This window comes from Mauremys reevesii, linkage group 13 (genome assembly GCF_016161935.1).
Source record: "Mauremys reevesii isolate NIE-2019 linkage group 13, ASM1616193v1, whole genome shotgun sequence".
NCBI lineage: Eukaryota > Metazoa > Chordata > Testudines > Geoemydidae > Mauremys > Mauremys reevesii.
Genome location: NC_052635.1, coordinates 25,201,329 through 25,224,895, shown reverse-complemented (window position 1 = coordinate 25,224,895; position 23,567 = coordinate 25,201,329). Strand labels below are relative to the sequence as shown.

General features: G+C 48.3%; 1 protein-coding gene across 14 annotated transcripts in view; it reads left to right on the top strand.

The window, feature by feature from the left end:
* The window catches only part of EPB41L1 (erythrocyte membrane protein band 4.1 like 1), a 150,984-nt gene extending 129,397 nt beyond the window's left edge, over positions 1–21,587 (top strand). For 5 of the 14 annotated variants that reach the window (XM_039498012.1, XM_039498015.1, XM_039498011.1 and 2 more), the window contains 10 exons: positions 1,080–4,256; positions 4,829–4,936; positions 6,235–6,633; positions 8,532–8,639; positions 9,678–9,758; positions 10,064–10,126; positions 11,670–11,765; positions 12,732–12,812; positions 15,620–15,736; positions 18,093–21,587. In XM_039498012.1, the coding sequence (XP_039353946.1) occupies positions 1,080–4,256; positions 4,829–4,936; positions 6,235–6,633; positions 8,532–8,639; positions 9,678–9,758; positions 10,064–10,126; positions 11,670–11,765; positions 12,732–12,812; positions 15,620–15,736; positions 18,093–18,101 (4,239 nt within the window). In that variant the 3' untranslated portion in view covers positions 18,102–21,587. The remainder of the gene's footprint in view (positions 1–1,079; positions 4,257–4,828; positions 4,937–6,234; positions 6,634–8,531; positions 8,640–9,677; positions 9,759–10,063; positions 10,127–11,669; positions 11,766–12,731; positions 12,813–15,619; positions 15,737–18,092) is intronic. The other 9 variants (XM_039498020.1, XM_039498019.1, XM_039498022.1 and 6 more) reach the window with 7 other exon arrangements.
* The last annotated feature ends 1,980 nt before the right edge of the window (positions 21,588–23,567 follow it).

Below are 23,567 nucleotides of genomic sequence, written 5' to 3'. Positions count from 1 at the left end.
TGAATTGCTGGAAACTCAGATAAATTGTTGCCTCTGATCAGGTTTGTCTGGAGATCTGGGAAATTAGGGGGAAGATCTAACTGCAGTCCATGCCCATGTGACTTGGTGTGCCAATGCCAAACTCTCCACGGGTGTCAAGGATGTCTAGGAAGTGGTGATATCACGGGACCACCAATTTAAGAACTGACTCGGGGTCGCAGACCTGTGCTAACTGGGTGGTTGGCTCTATCTCAAAGGAGAAGGGGCCCTATAGACAGATGAATTAGCAGAGACACAAACGCTCTTGAACAGATGTGATGCTTTCTAGCAAACAGCTGTGGCAAAAGTCAGGGGTTGAGAGGAAAATCAGAGATTTCTAGGATTGTTAAAAGCATTCTCTCTATACATAAACAACTGTACCTAATTCTTTGAAAATCTCCTGTGAGATTCTACGAAGCTTTGATAGGCTTTGGAACCAGTCTGAGCTGTAGAATGCTGATAGAGTATGGGTCAGAGTCTCTCCTTGCTTACCCCCCGTGTCAATATGACATGGCTTCGTTGCAGTCAGAGTGTGTGGGTGTAGGTCAGCTGCTTGAAAAATAGGGCCAAATTTTCATGAAATTCTAGAAAATTTCATCCTGTTTTTCATTCAAAATATCAGTAAAAAATGCTGAAATTTAGAATTTCAGCATCTTTCAACCAGTTCTGTTCTACAACTGTTCGAAAAACATGGTGATAGTTTCACTAATATATTAGTGGATAAGTTAGACCCATTTCCCCCCCAGTGAAATTGCAAATTTTGTGGGGAAAAAATTGATCAGCTGTAGCTGAGAGTAGAATTTGGTCCCAAGCATTCGAAAAGCTAAGCACCCTCTCTTCCATTGACTTCAGCACCAATTACACATGATCAGGCCCTTAGATTTCAATACTTGCTATCAGTTGGTTACTTGCCAGCTCCTTTATACACACATCTGAAACAGTTGTTGCATGAGTAATAATGGTTTAGTCAATACAGCCTTCTGTTACTTAACTAAACAGTGATCAGCTATTTAGGTAAAGTGTGTTTGATGCTAACTCTTCTTGCTCAAATTGCAATACAGGGTTCAGAGCATTGGGTATTTGTAGAGAGAGAAACTTCTAGGCTGGAAGAGCTTGCTCTAGAGAAAGCTATTGGAACCAAGAAAGAAGACGTACGTACAGGTACTTCAGAGGAGCAAATAAGTGTGAGCTTATCAAAAGTGGACATTGCAGTAGGGAAAGCCAAAAAAGCAGTAGCACAAGAGGAACCAGCAAGTGTGACACTGGATACCCATGCAAGAGACAAAATGATTGCTAGTCCAGAGGATTTTGAGTCTGTGTGGGAGGATGAAGTGTCTGAGAGCGAAATCAGAGAAGACCCCCTTTTGGAGGCAGAAAGCCAGCCATCTGAGAATGGCAAAGAGCAGAAGCCCAAGGAGGGAAAAGAAGAGGTGATAACTAATGAACTTGAGCAACCAGCTGGCTCTTTGGAAGGCCAAGCTGAGCAAAATCAACAACCTGAAGATTCCCAAGCAGATGAAAGACCAAGGTCTGAGCCTTCTGGGCCAGAACCTCCAAAGAAAGAAAGGAAGGCTATTGTGCAAGAGCCTGGGTCTGTCTCACCAGCTTCAGATAAGGAAGAGTCCATAATACCTAGCCCAGCCTCTGAGGGTGTTAAAGCTAATGTGGAGTCTAGTGATGACGAGACAATGTCTTCTGCTGCAGAGAGCATCTTTTACTTAGGAGCTACAGGAGACAAAAAGGACAGTAAAATCTATCTCAGACTGGAAGAGGAAGAAAAGCCTTGTTCTGCTGAAAAAGAGGGCCTGGAGCGCAAAACAGACCTTTCCGATGAAAAAGGGAAGAGCCCTGAGCTTGAACCAGCATCTGACCCAACAGCTATAAGGGGAAAGGACAAGTTCCAACCCACTTCCTCAGCAGGTGGTCAAGGAAAATCAGAGCTGGATGAATCAGTTATAGAATCAGACCAAGCTGAGAAGGTTCTAGAGCTTAGCAAAAAGACACACCCCCTAGGACATTGTACTGCAGAGAAGGGGGCATATGCACCAGAGGAAGAGGAGTGTGCTGGGTCAATAGGCAGTGAATCGAAAGGTGGAACTGAATCTGAGTCACGCTCTGCAGCAAAGGAATCGAGGGACAAGGACCCACAAGAACCGATGGCAGAATTAAAGCTTGGTTCCCTCCCCAGGGAAGGTGGAGAGACTGACCTCTCTCAAGAGCAGGGCAAGAGGTACAGTGCAGCACAAAGCTCCATCCTGGCAGAAGGCCTGAAAGGGTCAGAAAAACAGGACATGTGGAAAGGGGAAGCAACTTCCAATGTGTCAGGAACTGGAAGAGAAACAACTGAGCTGGGAGAAAGAGAAATGTCAAAAATGATTCTTCAGATGGAAGCCATAGAGATTAAACCAACCCCCATTAGCCCCCCATGGCAGCATCCTCCCAGCACGACAGACAGTCCAGAGGAAGAGAAACTAAGCCAGCCCACCGTGGGCGAGCCGCCCCAGGACACAGGCCCTGCTGAGGTCAAGCTGCCCTGGGACGCAGGCCCTAAAGCGGGCGAACCACCCCGGGACGGAGGCCCCAAGGCGAGCGAGCCATCCTGGGACACAGGCCCTGCTGAGGGCGAGCCGCCCCAGGACACAGGCCCCAAGGCCGGTGAGCCGCCCCAGGACACAGGCCCCAAAGCGGGCGAACCAACCCGGGACGCAGGCCCCAAGGCAAGCGAGCTGCCCCGGGACACAGGCCCTGCTGAGGGTGAGCTGCCCCGGGACACAGGCCCCAAGGCTGGTGAGCTGCCCCAGGACATAGGCCCTGCCAAGGGTGAGCCGCCCCGGGACACAGGCCCCAAGGCTGGTGAGCCGCCCCGGGACACAGGCCTCAAGGCAGGCGAGCCACCCCAGGACACCGGGCCTGCCGAGGGTGAGCTGCCCCAGAGCACGGGCCCCAAGGCCAGCGAACCGCCCCAGGACACAGGCCCCAAGGCTGGCGAGCCACCCCAGGACACCGGGCCTGCCAAGGCCAAGCCACCCTGGGACACAGGCCTCAAGGCAGGCAAGCCGCTCCCGGACACAGGCCCTGCTGAGGGTGAGCCGCCCCGGGACACAGGCCCCAAGGCCGGCGAGCCGCCCCAGGACACAGGCCATGCTGAGGGTGAGCCGCCCCAGGACACAGGCCCCAAGGCCAGCGAGCCGCCCCAGGACACAGGCCTCAAGGCAGGCGAGCCACCCCAGGACACAGGCCCCAACGCAGGCAAGCCGCTCCCGGACACAGGCCCTGCTGAGGGTGAGCCGCCCCAGGACACAGGCCCCAAGGCCGGCGAGCCACCCCAGGACACCGGCCCCGCCGTGGGTGAGCAGCCCCAGGACACCGGCCCCGCCGTGGGTGAGCAGCCCCAGGACACCGGCCCCGCCGTGGGTGAGCAGCCCCAGGATACAGGCCCCGCCGTGGGAGAGCCACTCAGGGACACAGGCTCCAAGGTCAGTGAGCCTCCCCAGGACATAAGCTTCAAGGCAGATGAGCTACCCCAGGACAAAGGCCCTGCCACGGGCGAGCAACCGCAGGATAAACCTCCTTCAGGAGAAGAAACTGAAGCCTTCCCTACAGGCTCTCCTGTAAGAGGATCACCTCATGGGGACAAGGAGTTGTCATGGCCTGTTGTTGCCACAGCTGAAGGCGGGAAACCTACCAACAGGAAACAAAAGCCAGAGTCTGGGCCTTTGAAGTCAATTGCAGGTGGGGTGAAAGTCGCATCTCAGGAGCCTGAGGAGGCACCTGTGGAGCTGGCTTCACCCTCCCTCACCACTGGCTGGCAGGGCTCACTGGGGCATGACAGCGAGATGTATGAAAAAACCTCTGTGGCTTCTAAAATTAAGCTGTTTGAACAAGGTGGCACTTGCGGCCCAGTCTCTGATGAGCGAAAAAGAGCAGCCCAAGAGCAGCCCCGAGAGAGTGAAACCAAGAGACTATCTAAACCAACAGAGGTGCAGATAGAGCCGCCACGGGCCATGGGCCTATCCACGTCTCCCACACCCTCGGTCGCTTCAGATGACAGAGCCAGGCATGCTGGGGAAGTGTCTGGTGTGGGATGCCTAATCACTGCGCAACGGGCAGCCACAAGAGAGTCTTCCCAGCCTCCGTCTTTGAAGGAAGGTGTTTCCACCGATTCAGAGCACAGAGGAGAAGGCATCGGGCTTGCTTCCCCTGATTCCGGCTGTGAAATCACCCTGACAGAAGCTGTGGTAACTCCTCCCATGAACTGTCCCAATGGAAAGTTCATAAGCATGTTGCGTGGCTCTTTTATTTATGATCATGTTCAATGGCACCTCACACATCCATTGACTGAGAACAGCCGCTTTGCATTCCCTGTCCTTTATGTATGTGTATGTGGCCTGGCTCCTAAGCTGAATGCAGACCCGCTGGCCAGTCGGTCCATCAGCTTTTGTTTTGTGAACTCCTGACGGTTTGGCCACCTGGAGAATGCCAACTGCTAATGTGAAACTGGGCACATGAGCTTCATGCCCAGGAGCAAGAAGGGGGTTTGGGGGTGCGGATCAGAGAGCTTTTATAACCTCCCACACACATGCACACCTAGCAGCAAAATTTCCACGCTTCCAGCTTGTTCCTTGCACTTCTTAATTTGTTGTCCCCTCTTGCTTGGCTTGTGAGTCCCTCTCACCTCCTCCCCCCACCCTGCCCCCCTTTGGCAAGCTGGTGCCTGGAGGGTGAAATAGCTTTCTGCTGCTCTTGTAAGGCACTGGCTCAGTTCCTTTTGGAGTTCATTGCTAAAGACTAACCCGTTTCTCTAATCCAGAGCAAATCTCAGGAACCAATTTGGGAAGAAAAGGATTTATTTGACCCATCAGTAAAAGCCGCCCCGAAAGAAGAGGGTTTAAGGACTGCTATTCCAGTGGTCTCCCAGGTCTCAGTGCTGTTTTACTAACTGCTTTTTACTGTAGTATGAAAGCTCACCTTAACCAGCTGAGGACTTTATGCTTTTGACTCCTTCCCCTATTGCAGAGCTGCTATATATATATATATATGTGTGTGTGTATATGTATATGCTCCTCTCGAGTTTGTTGGAGACCCCCATGTCTCATACCTCTCAACCCACCAGTCATCTGGACAAAAGGCAGCTGAGTTGGAACGGTCCGACCAAAGCGGGGGATAGCTCTGACTTTGTGAGGGCCTGATCCTGAGCGCGTCGAGGTCACTGGAAGGCTTTCCATTGCTGTCAGTGGGCTTTGGTTCAGCCTTTATAGAGGAGTGAAACCGTTTCTTGAGCAAAAAGCAAATCTTAAAACAAAAATAATGAATAATTCCTGATTTCTGACAGTAACCAGGTGGCAAGCAAGGTGGGGTGAAATTTACCCTGTGCTGGGATAGTTGAGAGGTATGTACGTCGTTCGAGAGGAGCCAGCAGAGGAAGCCTATCTCTTTGCTCTGATCCCGTTGTCAATTACACTGATTAAGAACACAGCTGATTAAACTTGAATGGGTCCGCTCCGGTTGTGCAGCAAGCTTTTGGGAAGCATTACAGAGTCCGGGCTCGTTCTCACACAAGCGCTCTGTTCAGCTTCCAGCAGGATCCCCTGCAGAGTGATGCTCTGCCCTGTCCCATTCATGGGGCCTCCATGGATGAACATTGACCTTTCCTCCCATACATCTGATTAAAATGAGCACACAAAAACCTAGAGTGATGCCCCAACACAGTGCGTGTAAAACTCTTATGGGGTGATCTCAGTGAAATTGACAAGCTCCTTCACTTCTCCTTGAATACATGCAGCTGATGGAGCTTTTTTCTTTTCTTTCATTCAAACTCCTATCCTCTACCCCTTTCCCTTCCTTGTTTGTTTTGGTGCCAAACTTACTGACATGCGACTGCAGTCTGAGCTGTTTATAAATGTCTCTTAACATACCTGTTGTTTTGCACACGTTTGCTTCCATCAGGCTCAACGACATGCCTGAGAATTTTTTTGGGACTGTTTTTCTTGTTTATTATTATTATTTCTTTTCTAATTCTTCTCCTCTCTGCAAATCAGACCAAATAAATTTCCCCTGCAAAGTTGCTGCTTCAAAAGTTTCAGTTTTCATGCTTGAGTTGTGTTTGAATCCCCCTCTGTGACATTTTCCTCCCTCTCTCCTGTTGGCTTAGCTGGCCCTAGCCTGCCCTTTGGTATTTACAGTCTTAGCCTCTCTTCGCCATTGTGTCTCATTCAGAAAGCGGGAGCGAGGGAGGGCGCAGAGGAGAAAGCGAAGCCACCTCGGCACAGGGCTCCTGAGAGCGACACTGGGGATGAGGAGCAAGACCAGGAGAGGGATTCAGTCTTTCTGAAGGACAACCATCTGGCCATCGAGCGAAAGTGCTCGAGCATCACGGTCAGCTCAACCTCCAGCCTGGAAGCCGAGGTAGACTTCACTATGATCGGCGACTTCCACAGCACAGCCTTTGAAGACTTCTCCAGAAGTCTGCCTGAGCTTGATAAAGACATGAGTGAGAGGGAAGCTGAAGGTGCGATTTCCTCCCAGGATACTGACAAAGCAGCTCCTGGCCTAGAAGAAGATGCCAAGGAAGGGGAGCAGGGCTCCCACCATATCCCAGAAGTGTCCCACTTTGAGGTACTATGGGGAGCCATGCCGCAAGACTTGTGTTTCAGTGTCGTCATCTCACAGATACTGTCTTGGCATCTGGCATGCCCCTTGACCGCCATGCCCCTTGCATCTGTTTGGAAGAGCATGCCGGCTTTCAGCCAACCCAGAGATCCTCTGGAGTGTTTGTTTTCCCCAAATGAATGTGGTCTCTGTTTTGCATGGCTGTTTTCAACTCCTCCAGGTGCATGATTATATTGTGTAAGTGTGTCCATGCATCTCCTAACTGAAAAAGCCATCGTCACCTTAACTTGCTGTGTTTGGCTGGCTACCCCATGCCTGTACTGTAGCAGCATGCATGGGTGAGCAGTGTGTTTCTCCTAACCCAAATCTTTGTTCCTGTGTGTTGCATGAATTTAACAAATAGCATGCATGTTGAAGTAATGTGTACTGTGGTCATAAAGGGAGATGAGCACCTTACATAAGGGCTGGTGGGACATGGCAAAAAGGTCTGTGATGATTCCTGTGAGGGGAGTAGTTATAATATGATCAGGCTAAAGAAACTGCACATGGAGTTGCTGGAGAAACTAAAGGTGTCCAAATGCCAAAGAGAACAGGACAGAGCCGGAACGCAGTGAATGAAGCATTGTGCTCTCTGCAGTTCTGAAACTAGGTCCAAGTCCTCAGTTCCTTCCCATGGATTGTGTCTTCCGGCCTTCAGTGTTCCCAAGTCCCTCCTGTCTTCTGCAGATTGGACATTTTACTCTGTGCAGATTGGCACTGCTATCCAGAGAACCAAACTCCCTGCCTTTCAAATCAGGGGAGGTCTGCCCCCTCGGCCAGTGCCCCTGTCCCCCTAGAATAGCACCCTGATAGAGTCACTGTTTTTCACCACCTGGGTCCAGGCTCCAATTTGGTGTGTAACTGACATGTGGTGCCCCCCCACAAGCCGTTCCCCGCAAGGAAATTCACCCCAGGTCGCTGCAGAGCCAAACGTTAGGACCAAATTCAAGCAGGGTCAGGGCCAAGAAATTAAACCAACATCCCCACAGGCATCCTCAGGGTGTTTGAGCTGAAGCCTGTGCTCAGAGAGTATCCTCTAAACACGGGTGCCATGGGAAGAATACATCCTGGAGACCTGGGCTTGAATTCGCCCCAGTACTGCACCGGGATACAGCCTGGCAGAGGTGGGGAAGTGGCTGCACCCTTCCCTCTGCCAGGATGGCCTGCAGAGACCAGCACAGCCCATAAAATAAGGGCAGGGGCATGGCCAGGGCAACTGGGTGAGTGCTGGATCAGCACATCCCCTGAGCAGCCTTCACCAGCAGGGTTCCAGCTGGATAGGCAGGTGCTGGTCACATGTGAATGCCCCTCAGAGTTAGTCCTCCTCTGCCCTGCATCCCTGAGGGTCAGGCTGGCTCCACGCACCCACATGGGTGAACCTAATCCATCATTACAAATCTTCCCTAGGCCACCAGTGCAATGAGTCTGGTGGGTCTCATTCTAATCTCGAGTGGCTGTTTGTCACAAATCAGGAGATGCTTTGCAGCCTGCTCAGGAGAAGGCCCACTGAAGGAGCGTCAGCTTGGGATTGGGGTGCACTGGCTAATTGTGTGGGGAAGCCTGCACAGTGCCTGTGTGCATTATGGGCGACGCTGGTCTGTGCTGTTTTTTTTCTCAGTGTAAAGAGGCCTACAGTTACCCAAGCCAGTGACCTTGCAAATGCAGCCTGGGCCTCCTAGCACCCACAGCTCTTCCCAGCAAGTGTTACTTGGTCCATGGACTGCAGGAGGCGGGTACTAACGTGCAGCTTAGGGGAAGAGGTGCAATTCAGTACACACTAAGATGCTGTTGCATTTTTAATTGAACCCCAGGAACCAATGCAGTTTCACGCAGTCTGTTGCTGACTTGCTGTGTTCCCCCTGCAGTCATCCGTTCTGAAAACAGAGGCTGTGACTGTCAGCTCGGTGACTGGCACGAAGAAGGCAGAACCAGAGGTCTCCGTGCACCACAGAGTCACCACGGCGGAAACACAGGTGACTTGCTCCTTTGCACTTGCTGAGTTTTTCTCCGCAGCACGGCACTGCCATTCAAAAAGTGCGAGAGCCAGCAGCTTTGCACCACCATGCTTTCTGTGGAGCCTCATTCTGGAGTTAACAAATCCCCTCCAAAATCCCCAGACTGCAGGGGAAATAAAAGCAAACCAAGCAGGTTCTTCCTGTCACCCCTCGGGGGTTGGAGACCCCTGGCCACACACACAGGATTCATTTCTGGGGCCTGATCTACACCTAAAACCCTAGCGACATTGCCTACGGCTGTGAAAAACGTCATGCCCTGTGGGACATAGTTAGGTCAACCTAACCACTGGTACAGACATGGCTAGACCTTGCTACCACCTTTCGGAGAGGTGAATTCACTACATTAATGGAAAAACCTCTTCAGCTACAGCACCATAGTTTAGCTGTGGTAGTGTAGACATACCATTAGATCAGGTGAGGTTTTTAAAATGTGCTGGTCAGTTTTGTGGGGTTTCTTTTTAATCCTTTAAAATGGTAGGCCTTCCTCAGCAGAGACCACAGACTAGACGGAGCAAAGACTGACTCTTCTTCTGACAAAGCTCCTCTTATCTAGAGACGTAAAATCAAGGCCTCATCCCACTCCTGGCTCGTAAAGAACTTTTCTCTCACACTTTTCTCTCAGCACTTCTCTCTCACACGCACCCCACTCCGCACGCATCACTTGAATACGGGATTCATGTCCTCTCCTAAATTGGTGTGCAGCATTGCTCTCTGGCTGCTGTGCTCCTCCCACAGGAGGCTGCCTTGGTTGGGAGCATATAACAGAGACCTGTGGTTTGCATTCCTGTTCATTAAACACATCGCACCAGGCTAGTTACTGCCCATCTGCAGCTTCAAGACCTGTCTACGGCTTCCCTACCCCCAGTGCGTCACTGCTCCAGGGCACTAATGTTTTGTCAGCAAGTGGAGACAAAGCAGACCAAGCGCTCCTTTCCTGCTGGCTAACTCCCCGGCTGTATCTGCTCGGACTCACCAGGTCTCCCCTTCCCTTGGCAGGTCGACAGAGGCACCATGGGCAGAAAAGAGACAACAGCCACGTCCCACATCGTCACCACAGAAAGCATATCAGTGACCTCAGTAAGCATGTGCCTCTGTGGAGCCAGGCCATCTTCTCCTGAGGTCCCCAGGTGGTGGCGTCTAATTGTGTCCTCCTTCATTGATTGATCCCTGGGTGCTGGGTGAGAGGGAGCGGCCCTGAGCTGGGTGGGGGGTGCTGTTCCATTGGGGACAGGGATGGAAGGGCGCTCTGTTCCTGGCCATTTGAAGATGGCAGCAAACGAAGGGAGAGGCCTACAGACCTGCCGTGTCTCTGATGCTCCCCTCCCAGCTGTTTGTCCTGCTTGTGTCCATGCCAATGCTCCAATGTAATGTTGTTCCTCCAGGATCACAGTACCAAGCCTGGGAAGGGAATGAGCCCCGCTACCGAACTTCGCTCCATGTCTCCGGTGAGTTGAGAAGGTGCTTCCACTTCGCAGGTTTCTGTGCTGGACAGAGGCCCTGGGGGTGCTGTAGGGATGCTGTCTGTCTCTGAAATGCCACCCCTTGGAGCTGGCCCTTGGTTCAGGGTTTAGGCTGTCTTCAGTTGGTAGCTCATGCACCTGCTGCATTATCTTTTCCTGGCCGCAAACACCCTCCTCCAGCATGGGGACGGAGTGCACCAGCTCCTTGGGCTGAGAGATTTCTATGGAGCAGGAGGGGAGGACAGGCTGGCCATCCCACTTGCCTAAGGAACGCAGGGCAAGGCAGGGCCTGGAATCTTCTGCCTGGTGACTCTCTACTGTCCAGAACAAGCAAACACTGAACACCGATTGGGACTGGAGAGCTCCCTAGGCTAACTCCTCATTCAGGCAAAGGTCTCATTGACTCCAGGGGAGCTCTGCTTGAGCAGCAGCATGCAAGGGTTGGTCCAATATCACTAAGGATTTGGAGCAGTAAGAGGTCAATGTCATGCACCAGCTGCAGATCCCTCTTCTCGGGCTCAATCCTGTGGGGTGATGCTCGGCTTCCATCGCTGTCTGTGGTCAGCAATTTGCGGGGCGCACTCAGCTCCTTACAGGATCAGGCCCTTAGAGCAGCACATTCTTTTTTACTGCTTTCCCCCTTTGATTACTACTAGGTGGGGTGAAGCCTGGCCCGATGCTGCCCCTGTTCCACGTCGGTCACTTACCAGAGCCTACGTCCCAAAGAAGCACAGACACTTGGGGTGCCTGTAGCAGAGAAAGGGGGTACGCGCATCCAGCCCATACACTCAGAGGAAAATTGCATCTGTCCTTAACTCTTCTGTGTTTGGAGTTGGATGTAAAACAAAGACCCCAAAGAAATGCAGTAGAATGGAATTGTGTTCCCCATTGGGAGGGGCCCTCTGCTGCTCCATCAGCTGTTGTGGTTGCTCCAGAGATGACAGCCTGTCCCCACAAAAACACTCAGACCGGTTGTAAGCCCCTGTCTTGCCTTGCCACCTCTTCACCACTCTGCAGGGCAGACAGATAGTCTGGCAGCCAAGCAGCAATTCATGGGCTGACAGGCTGAGTAATAGCCTTGGCGCTCTGAGCTCCACTTCTCTCTCTTCACTCCTTTTTTTTATCTTCCTTTCCCATCATGGGCTGGCTCCCAGCTTCATACAGGGAGGGCAGGGCTGGACTCAGCCAGCCCTTGCTAGCACAGCTCTCCCTCTGGTTGCACTCTCTCCTTGTGGAAGGACTATGAGACGCACAGAGGCCATGGTGATGCGTGATCCAAGCCCTAACTCCCAACCCCCACAGCACAGCACAGAGCCAACCTAGAAGCAGGCCTGGAAGACAGTGCAAGAGAGAAAAGGAATGAAGAAAGAATAGGGAGGTTTGAATGATCTCTCCTGAGAACTGTGAAGTTGTAAGCATTCTGGCATCCTCCCAGGCCCCACACTGATAGCATCGGGGAAGTGGCATTACTGACAAGGGCTCCATTGCCCTTGGTCTTGTTGATGGATGTTCCTTGCATGTTCTGTAGATCACCAGCAGCTCTGCTGGGAAGGAAGTTCTCACCAGCATATTTGGTGCCACTGCCGAAACCCTCTCCACCTCCACGACTACCCACGTTACCAAGGTAAGAATGACGAAGGCACAAAGTCAAGAGTGGGACATCGCCGAAACATAATACCTTGTGGGCAGGCTGTGGGTTCCTAAAGAAAACAGCTTCTGTTGGGAGAGGAAGGACTTGTACCCCAGATTGTAATGTACACTAATTGGAAACAGCAAATGCATCATCCCTTAGTGGCCCATGACTGACACCATTTACGTCACAACTGAACATGCAAAGAGTCCTTTACCACTGAAAGTAAATGGGGCACTTTCAGCATTGGTATAAGTGGGTTCCGCTTCATTGGGGCCAGTAGCATCGGGGTGAATTTGGGCCAATGTGTTTCTGCCATTTGTTGCTGTGTCCTACATTTCAGGAAGGAAGGCAGTTCACAGTATGCATGTCATATATTTATACACACCAGGGACAAAACCGATCTACTAGGAAGTGGGGATTTTGCCAGCGAGGCAGAGAAATGTTCTGAGTTGGGTTGGATTTCCGAATTGCTCGGCATTGCCCCAGCTCCCCCTGATTTAATTGGGAGCAGAGTTAGGTCGGTGCGTAGCACTTTTGAAAATCCCACCTAATGCCAAACCAATGAAGAGAGCCATTTCCAAACCCAAGAGCCCTCCAGGGAAAGCCACCCACACAGGTGCCCGGTACTGGGGCAAAAACACATCAGCTGATCTCAGCTCTTGGGGTGACACACAGGGAGAGGTTGGATCTCAAATTCAGCAGTTAATGCAGGACGCAAACCATGTAGGGCTTTAAGGATCAACTTCAACACCTTGAATTGCATCCCCAAGTGAACAGGAAGCCAGTGCAGTCTGTGGAGCGCTGGTGCAATATGTTCCCTTTGGCCCGCCCCACAAAGCAATCAGGCTGCTCTGTTCTCCACTAGCTGAAGCTTGAGCAGCCTCCAAGGCAGCCACCTGTCTAGTGTGTGAGAATCATCCAGTCTGTGGACTCATCCTGCCCCCTTTTCCATTCCAGACTGTGAAAGGAGGGTTTGCAGAGACCAGAATAGAGAAGCGGATCATTATTACGGGAGATGAAGATGTGGATCAAGACCAGGTAGGAGGGAAACCTGTGAGAGGCCATTCAGTACTGTTAGGGGACCTTCAATGGTGACTCTTTCCTGCACTCATTTCCTACTCTGCTGTGAAAGCAAGTCCGCCCACAGCCCAGCTATCACTGGGAAGTGCTTGCTTCCCTGAATGGATCATTCACTCCAGGGTGTGGAAGAGGGGATCAGCTGGGGTGGAGATGCTATATGGGTACAGCAGGCTCTGCACTCACAGCAAAGCCTATCTGTGCCCTGAGCAAGTGACGTGAAAGGTGCTACCCCATTTGGGCCTACAATCAAAACAACATAGTCGTTTGATTTATGCTGGCCAGTAGCATCTTCCAGTCTAGAGTCTCCCACCAGTGTCACTTTAAGTAACGAGGAAACAGGACATGCTTGCTCTTCTCAGGTGTAGCTAGCTGTTTGGACAGTGAACACAGGCTGGCCGCTGGGGTGGCATAGCTGTAATTGAGATTACACTCTAACCACCAGAGGAGGGAGTGGATTGAAGGTGTAAGCCAAGCACAATAAAAAAGAAATCCAAAACGAGGATTAAATTCAAACAAGAAGCCAGACTGTGGAATCCTCGAAGGGTACGTCCACACTGCAGCCACGGGTGCGAATGGTACCTGCCCTACTCTAGCTAGCTCACTGAATATAGCAGTGAGGATGTGACTGCATGGGCTTCAGTGCTGGCTGTACAAGCAAGTACGTACCCAGGGGGATCAGTTGGGCTTGTGCAGCCCAGTCTGAAGCCTGCGTCTCAGCATCCTCACTGCTATGTTTAGCAAGCTAGCTAGAGTACAGCTAGCTGGGGTATGTCTACACAAGCTATAAAGCATACCTGCGGCGGCACTGTAGACATTCTTAGAGTCAAATAGGTTTGATTTCTTTCTTTTTTTTTTTTTTTTTACAAGCAAAGGGTTCTTATAGCTGGAGTTGTCATTTGCGTATTGCAAATACGTGTGCCAAAGGCGGCACATAAGCTGATTTTCAGCGGCACTCACACTGCTCAGGTCCTGGCCACTGGTCCAGGGGGCTCTGCATTTTAATTTAATTTTAAATGAAGTTTCCTAAACATTTAAAAAACCTTATTTACTTTATACAACAATAATTTAGTTATCTATCATAGACTTATAGAAAGAGATCTTCTAAAAACGTTAGAATATTACTGGCACGTGAAACCTTAAATTAGAGTGAATAAATGAGGACTTGGCACAGCACTTCTGAAAGGTTGCCAAACCCTGAACTAGAGTAATGTATAAAACATTCAATTTGCGAATACCTGGAGGATGAAGTGGTGATTACTAGCAGCCAGCATGGATTTACCAAGAACAAATCGTGCCAAAACAGTTTGATTTCCTCCTTTAACAGGGTTTGGTGGATAGGGGGAATGCGGTGGACATAATATACCTGGACTTCAGCAAGTCTTTTGACATAGTCCCACATGACATTCTGGAGAAATGTGGGCTTGGCAGAACTACCATTAAGTGGATACATAATTAGTTAAACAACTGCAAACAAAGAATAACTATTAATGGAAACATGTCACATTGGAAGGAAATCTCAAGTGGGGTTCCACAGGGATCTGTTCTGGATCTGGTTTGGTTTAACATCTTTATTAATGACCTGGATGTAGGAATAGAGAACATCCTGATCAAATCTGCAGATGACACAAAGCTAGAGGGGTTGCCAACACTTTAGAGGATTGAGCTAAAATTTGGAGTGATCTGGATAAATTGGAGAACTGAGCTATAGACAACAAAATGAATCCAATAAAGACAAATGTAAGGTGCTACACTTTGTGCATTTGGTTTTTCTTCCCTAATACAGAATGGGGGATAACTGGCTGTGCAGCTGCACTGCTGAGAAAGATCTGGGAGTTGTGGTGGATCACAACCTCAACTTGAGTCAGCAATATGATGCTGTTGTAGGTTGAATTAACTGAGGCATAGCATGCAAGTCAGGGGTGGTGATGGTACCACTTTGCTCAGTGCTGATTAGGCCTCAGCTGGAGCACTGTGTCCAGTTTTGGTCATCAATGTATAAAAAGGATGTAGAGAAACTGGGAAGGATCCAGAGGTGAGGATCAAAGGGATGGAATGCCTACTATATGAGCAAAGGCTGAAGGAACTGGGTATGTTTAGTTTGAAGAAGAGGAGATTAAGGGGGGACATGGTATCGGTCTTCAAATACTTGAAAGGCTGCCATAAAAAAGATGGAGAAAAGTTGTTTTTTCTTACCATAGAGAGCAGGACAAGATGCAGTGGGTTCAAACTACCGCATAAATTTCAGGAAAACCTTCCTAACTGTAAGAACAGTGGGACAATGGAACAGACTGTCTAGGAAGGTTGTGGAAATGCTTTCACTGGAGGTTTTCAAAAGGAGGCTAGATCACCATCTGTCTTGGATGATTTAGACACAACAAATCCTGCATCTTGGCAGAGAGTTAGACTAGATGACCCCTGGTCCCTTCTATCACTATGATTCTACAGAAAATAAGTCCAGCAAAGAATGATGAATTAGGACATCCTAGGATTTTACAAATCCTTGCTCAGCTAGTAGGCAAGTTGTGCTGGCAGGTCATTACCCACAGATTCAGTTGGGTTCGCGGGGATGGTTAAGCTTCTTGAGAATTCAATCCAAACCCAGTTCCTTACATGCCCAACTTTAGCCATGAGTAGTTTGGGCCCATGCCCTGGGCCCATTTTCTGACATGCTTGTGGCTTGCTCCAGAAGTAATGCTAATCTTGGCTATTAACAAAAGATGTAACTGACATTGTGGTAAATACTCTGACATTGTTCTGGTTTACAGGCATTAGCTTTGGCAATCAAAGAGGCAAAACTACAGCACCCTGACATGCTGGTAACCAAAGCTGTGGTATATAGAGAAACAGAACCATCTCCAGAGGAAAGGGACAAGAAACCTCAGGTATGTATAGAAGTTACAAGGTAGAGCCTCTCTCACGGGTGGTACAATATATATAGGTTACAATGCAGGCAGGGCATCCTCCATAGATGCAATATACTAGTATTGATAAATGGTACAAGCAGGAAGTCCTTCACAGATGTAATTCATTAATAATACAGGCAGGGAACTCCTCACAGCTATGATGCGTAAGTGATGATACAGGCAGAGCCTCTCTCATATTGTAGTTACAGTAGGAAATAGTATAGATCAGAACCATGAATAACTTTTTAAAAGGCTGCTCCTAGAGCAGCCTCTGAGACGGGCTATGGGGACTGCTTTGGTGCCCAATTATCCTGGCTACTTGCAAAGCAGTTCTGTGAGCAGCACCATGTGCTCAGTGTTCTTTATCTAGGGTTGTCACAATGACTGTTCCAAAGGCCATATCTCAGGGCTCAGTGTTTATCCCATTTCTTCTTGCACAGCCCCTCCTTACTTCCAAATACCCTCAGATTTCCTTCCTAGAAACCCTCTGTCAGTTCTCTTAATCGTTTCCCCAGTGTGTGGTATTTCACTCATCTTCCTTCTTAGACACTATGGGACAGGTTTGCAGAAGGCTTCCAAAAATGACCATGTTTGTGACCGAGCCCATTTTAAGAACCCACATTTGCAACTGGAGAGGGATATCTGTGTATGCTCCACGAGACTGGACTATCCTGTCCAGAGGCCTGGGAATAGCCCAGAGAGCTTTTACCATCTGATTGCTGTGAGAAGACCTGTGACTACATCATAGAATATCAGGGTTGGAAGGGACCTCAGGAGGTCATCTAGTCCAACCCCCTGCTCAAAGCAGGACCAATCCCCAGACAGATTTTTGCTCCAGATCCCTAAGTGGCCCCCTCAAGGATTGAACTCTCAACCCTGGGTTTAGCAGGCCAATGCTCAAACCACTGAGCTATCCCTCCTCCCACAAACCCACCACTACCATTGTTGTCCTTGTTATCTGTCTCAGCAGGGATTGACTGAGTGCTGTATTTGCCCGTTCTGTGGGTAAAGTGAGGACTTTAGTCTTCAGGTTCTGCCAGCCTGCTACCACTCACCAGCACTACGTTCATCAGGAATATTTTTTTTTAATTGCTTTTTTAAAAACCTGCCCAGTTCCCCAAGTTGCCTCCTTGTAAATGTCCGTATGCCAGTGCTAAAGCATGTATTTTGCATGCATAGGCTGGTGCACTCTCACAAACTCCAGGTGTTTCTGGAGCCCTCTTGAAAACATGGCTCTGCTTTTTTGTTTTTCATTCTATGTCTGATTGATCTAAATAATCTTGCTTTAAATTTCAGGGCTGGGGGTTGGAATTTTGAAAAATGGACGTTAGTAGTATCCCATTTCATGAGTTAGTCATCCACTAAACGGGCACCCTGAGCTCATGAATGAAACAGACTCTATTGTACATAGACGCAATGGGCCAAATGGGACTCTGTCAGCTTCAGAGGACATGTACCTGAGATGTATGTATTTGGCCAGATGTCCAGAGACAGTGGCACAGATACCAGAGAGAGCTGGAACCAAGATCTGTCAAGTTTAAAATGTTTGGGTTTTGTTTGTTTTTTGCACCTAAGCAGCACGTAAGCTTTCATCACAATAGAAATAGTAAGGAAAAAGCAACAATGAGCTAATAAGGCAGCATAGGGACTTCAAACAAGGGGAAAAAATAGCTAGGGGATGCATCACCATTATATTGACGACAAAGAAAGGCAAAAGGGAGTGAAAGCTTGGTCACTGCAGTAAAATATGGGGCTAAAATCTCCTCAGTCATGGCTAAGGCTACAAGTTTGTCATGGAGGGCATGGAAGTCACAGATTCCAACTCATGGACGGGTCATGGGCCATGAATTTTTGTTTACTGCCCTTGTCCTGTCCATGACTTTTACCAAAAATACCTATGACTAAAACATAGCCTTAGTCATGGCCCAATCCTGCAAGGTGTTGTTTGCCATCAATTCCAATTACTTTCATAGATTATAAGGCTCAAAACTATGATTATTTGATCCTGCCTAACACACAATACCAGAGAACCACCCAGTAATTTGTACAATCTTTTAGAAAGATATCCAGTCTTTATGTAACGATTTCAAGTAATGGGGACTCTACCAGTGACTTCCATGAGACCTTGCAGGCTTGGACCCTTACAACAGGGTTTGTATTTAAATCAGTTGCATTGCACTAGCGTCATGAGAGAAGAATATATTCCCTTGTGTTTGCAGCTTGATTGTCTGGGGTCTTAATACAAGCAAAAAGCTCTTCATAAACCGATAAATAATATTAACCAAATGAGAAAGGAAATGCTCCATGATCAATCATTTCCGTCTGCCCTGTGCAGGAATCTTGACCGCCATGTTCACAGAAGTTGGCATCTCTGTTCAAACCCAACTTGGAGAACAATGAAGAAGGGGCCTTCCTGCTGGATTCCTCAATGAGACCTAGATGTCCTGGCTGCAACGTTAATGGCGAGAGACAAAATTTTTTAAAAAAGGAATAGCAAATATAATATATATATATTATATATATATACACACACAGGAAACAAAATGCATCCTTGCACTGCTGCTATATGCTGGAGGTGAATTGCAAACAGCAACATCAACAATAACACAAAACCAACTGCCTACTTTAGCCTTTGCAGACAAATTGAAGAATTGACTGGATTCATCTGAAAAAAAAAAAACCAAACAAAAAATCATGATAATAACAATAATATTATTAACATACAATAAACCGCCATTTTGCATGTTACATTTAAAGGACACACAACTCATGGGTTCATTTGTTGCACACTGAATGGAAAGGAAACGTGCTTTGCAACAAAGCAGCAAACAAAAAAACTCCAACAACCCACAAGCAGATGCAAAACTATTCCGCACCTAAGGAAAGAAGAGAGAGAACCATTGAATTTGTTTGATTACTTTGTAATTATTTTCTGCTTCAGGATGTGTGGTGATCATCCCTCTTTCCCATTCCATGCTAGTTCTGTTGCATCATTTTTTGGTTCTGTTCTTACACCCCCCCACTTGTCCTTCCTTCTCTTTCCTCTGTCCCCTTGTCCGGTCTCTTGTTCTGCTGAAGGTAATAAGAACAGATCTCATTTAAAACAAAACAAAAACTATATGTATATGGTTTCTCATTTATAAAAATGCAGTCTGTAGGGGTTTCATATGAATGTGCTTTTAAGTTATGTATATTATATATAACTGGGGGTGTGGAGTGGGGGGTGGGAAACAATATTAAAATAATTAAACAGTGCTGGTAAGTTTGCTGATGACATTTTTAAATTATAATTGTTTGGTTGACTGTGGTTGATATACTATGAGAATCTTAGCTCACACTGATATCCCACAAGAAGAGAACAGGGAACATTTCATTAGCCGCTGCTCTTTGAGGGGGTGGGATGGGACGTTTGCCACTGAGTTGATGCACTGCGGCAGGAGGGGTTGGTGTAGTGACACAGTGTATGGTGTTTGTAATTGGTTGGTTGGTGATAAGGGAGTGCTCAGCAACATGGAGGGGTGAGGGACTGGGAAAGAAGGAATGGACTGCATCCATTTACCATTACCAAAATGTGCCAGACAGAAATGTCCCTCCGTGCCCCCAATCCAAAGATGCTGAGGTTGTTTGAAGACTCGAGGTTAGACTGTTTGATTCCCATGCTTCCAGCGTCCAGGCGTCTTTGACACCTCAGCTCTGGAGCCCTAGCAGCAGTAGAGGTATCATAACACACTTGTCAGCAGGTTCTTGAAAACTAGGCACCTGGGCTGAATTAGGGATCCACACAGTGATCCCCCCTAACCCACTGGTCTAGACACTTGTTTTTAGCTTCATTTCTGAACCTCAGCCCCAGCTTGAGAGCAAGTACCTCTCCACAGCAAGCTGTATGATTGCATTGTGCCAGGGTGGCTGTAGGCTGTGCAACAGCTGCCCTGGCAGGAACAGGCGAATGGCAGCTCCCCCATCCCTTTCCTCCATGGTACTGTCTACCGCTACTCTGGCTTAGGGTTGACTCCTGTCCATCAACAGTTGATGAGGAAGATACCATGTGACAAATGTGCAGGGAATAGCAGGTTTACAGGGCTGGATAGCATTGCCCAGTCATCTAGAACTTAGAGGGCAGATGCTGATGAGGCAGCGGGAGGCAGAGAGGCTGCTTTCCTCACAACTGGTCAGAACTTGGCACTTAGATAAAGTTTTCCTCTGCTGCTGCCTATGGAGTGGAGATTTTGGGCCCAGTCTAGGACCTGAGGCACTGTGTGAGACAGGCAGTTAGGGCAGAGTTAGAACCAAAAAAAGAAAAGGAAATGAACTGATTTCCAAATGGAATTGTCACGAGTTCCTGAAGCTACAGAAGGGTCCACAAACATTGCACTATCTTTGTCTTTATTTCCCCTCCCCACCCACACCCCCCACTTAATGCCTGGAGAGGAAGCACATCTAACTAGGCCCCATGATGGGATCTGGGAATCCTACTGAAAATGGACAACTTGAATCTTTAGAATCAGGTGGGCATACCCCATATGATCAATTTCCTACCATAGCAGGGACTCCTGAGTCTCTGGTGGGCCTTGGTCTTTCCAGTTGGCTTCTACTGTATCTCCATGAAGGCTGTTCTCCTTTTGGCATATGGGTTTCTCCTGTAAGTATTAAAGGGATGAGCACTGGCTCCCTGACAATAGCACTGATTCACGTGCTAGTGCCAGTGAGGGTCATTTCAGGCTTCTGATGAACCCAAATGTGTGGTGTTCTCCCTGGATTCTACCTGAAAGTTCACAGCCACTCATAACCTGCTGCTTCTTTAGGGACAACACCCACCAAAACCAAAAGGAGTGACAACAATTACACATAGACTTTTTTTTTAAAGACATCCAAGTCAGCTGTAAAAAGCACACGTGTTTTCAGGAAGAGAAGCCCAACTCAGAGGACCTGTTCCCAAGAGCTAGCTGTGCAAGGCATTAAGCCTGTCTGTTCTGCTATCAGAGGGGGTACATTCCCCCATGCATCACACTGGCTGTTTGACACATTTTGAATTTCAAACAAAAAAAAGGCTGGTAGAAACTTGATGCCATTAAAATTGAATTAGAGGCTACTTTGAAACTCCAGGAGCCTCATTCCTATCTCCCTCATGCTAGTGTAAAATCTGGAGTCACTCCATTAAAAACAGTGGAGTTGCACTGCTGCAAAATTAGTGGAAGTGAGATTAGAAACAGAGCTTGCATGTTCAGAGCTAAAAAACAGTGGACCTGTTTCTCTGGATTTCTCACAGTGAGTAACAATTGGGTGGGGGGGAAATGAGTCTTTTGCTCACCTGGCAAGATGTGGATTTTATAGATATATATAATCCACACCCTGTCAGGTAAGCAATAGACTCAAGCTTTTTCTTTATATATTTTAATATATCTATATTGTTTGTGATGGTTTGAAGCCATGCATCACACTAAGGCCTTGGCTTCCTCCCACCTTCTGCATCACTGTCGCTGACATTTCAGAGTTTTTCTTTTCACTATTTTTCTTTTTTTCTGGGACCTTTCCGTTGAAGTGGGTGGGAGACACGAGTGCCTGTTTGTCTCTAAATCTGCAAGTTCATTTCAAAACTGGCCTGCAATTGCATGAGTGATGATAATACTAAACAGGATTTTTATTTGAAAAGCACCTTACCAACCAACTGCAATGCTCTGTCGTTCCTTCACTAACTCTCCGTCCCTCTTCCCCTGTTCCTCTTCTCCCCCTCACCCCTTTCAATCATCTTCTTTTTCAGTGCTTGGTGGTGTATGCGTGTGTGCTCACTGTTCTTGTATTCAATAAAAGTGAAATAAATGTGTTTGATGCTCAACCAGCTTGTGACCTGAAACTGACTTTTCTCTGATCTGGACAGTGGAGAATTAGAGGTGGAGCTTTAGACCCGGGTGCTTTACAGGTTGAAAGTATGCCTGGAGGCAGCATTGAGTGAGAGCAGGAAAGAGATTGGACCTTCCCTAGTTAGCCTTGGTACAGGACTGGGCAGAATGGGGACAATTCAGGGGTCTATTTAATGCAGAGGTTAAATGGGAGAGGTTCCTAATTTTCTTCCAAGTTTCACCCACAAAATAAGCTCCATCCACACAAATCACCAGAATGAGATGCTGCTCACAGAACAGTCTACAATGTTCAAAATATGAAGGTGCGTGCTCTCTGAGCTCCATTGGGCTGCTGGTTCCCCTTTGGTGTGGCTTGAATATGTCCATGGGCTTTGTTAGGCTTCTTGGGTCAGGCTCCTACTTGACTGGGTTGGAAGGGGGGGCCTGTGGGGGTTATAATAACAAATACCAGCCATTTGTGGCACCAAATGAGACAATGCAGTAAATTGTGTAGATCTGTGAACCTCCTTCTTTCTTACATGAGGAATAAAATATTTTTCTGAAAGCTGAGATTCTGGAGAATGAGGTAGCAGTTTGAGAGAGGTGCCAATACACCGAACCATTGTGAACCAACTGAATCCAAGCCTGGAAATGGGGACAAGCTGGGACCAAGAGGTTGGATGGGTGTAGTAGGTAGATGGAAACTTAGGGCAAGGTGGGTAAAATTGACATCCATTTGGGAATTAGGAGTGGGCTGGTAGGCAAATCCTGTCCCTGAAGGGTTTCTTTGTAAGAGAAGGGCAAGTTTTGTCTTCATTTCTTCCCTGGACTAGGATGGAGGGCATGATGGAAAGCCACAAGTGGATTTCTACTAGTCAAGTCAATGACATGCAATTATTAACACTATTTATGTTGAAACATTATTTTGGAGATGTTCCATGGTCAGGCTGTATTTTTACTGCTGTGGGGATGTGAGGTTTTGAGTCCAGCCCAGACCAGTACGAGGCTAACAAGCAAACAAACGTTAAAATTTTCTTTCTAATGGCTTAGATCTAACTTTACAAGCTACGGTCTTTGTTCAAGGTAATTCTTCAAGTGAGTGTACATGTTGATTCCACCCTTGGTGTGCACGAGATGCGCCCCATGCACAGTTGTTGGAAATGTTTCCCTCAGTGATACCTGTTGGGGTGGCTGCAACAGACTTTACAGGACCCGCTCTTTGAAGGGTCTTTGCTGGTTTTGGAGCAAATTGACTCCAAGTTCCATTGCTTGAAGATCTCTAGGACAACTCTAAAGTCCTCTGGGTTGTACACTCCAGCCCCACCCAGAAAGCACTTCTGTGGCCCACAGCAGACCCACTGTTACTCTGCCCTGGCTCCTTAGCAGAACCTGCAGAGAAAGAAGAGTAGGGATTACAGAGGCAGTCTCCTCCTTCTGCCTCTGTATCAATGCCTCCTCCATCTAGACACCTAGGGCTGCTAAACAGGCCTTTTGATGGGTTCCCAGGATGCCAGGTTCCACTTTCCCCATATTTGCAAACCACCTTTCCCACTTCATAGATTCTAGGGCTGGAAGGGAGCTCGAGAGGTCATCAAGTCCAGTCCCCTGCTCTCATGGCAGGACCAAATACTGTCTAGACCATCCTGGATAGACATTTATCTAACCTACTCTTAAATATCTCCAGAGATGGAGATTCCACAACCTCCCTAGGCAGTTTATTCCAGTGTTTAACCACCCTGGCAGTTAGGAACTTTTTCCTAATGTCCAACCTAAACCTCCCTTGCTGAAGTTTAAGCCCATTGCTTCTTGTTCTAGCCTTAGAGGCTAAGATGAACAGGTTTTCTCCTTCCTCCTGATGACACCCTTTTAAATACCTGAAAACTGCTATCATGTCCCCTCTCAGGCTTCTCTTTTCCTCAGTGCTTGGCCCGGATCTCCTCAGACCACTGGTACTGTTAGCCAAAAGGGCTCGT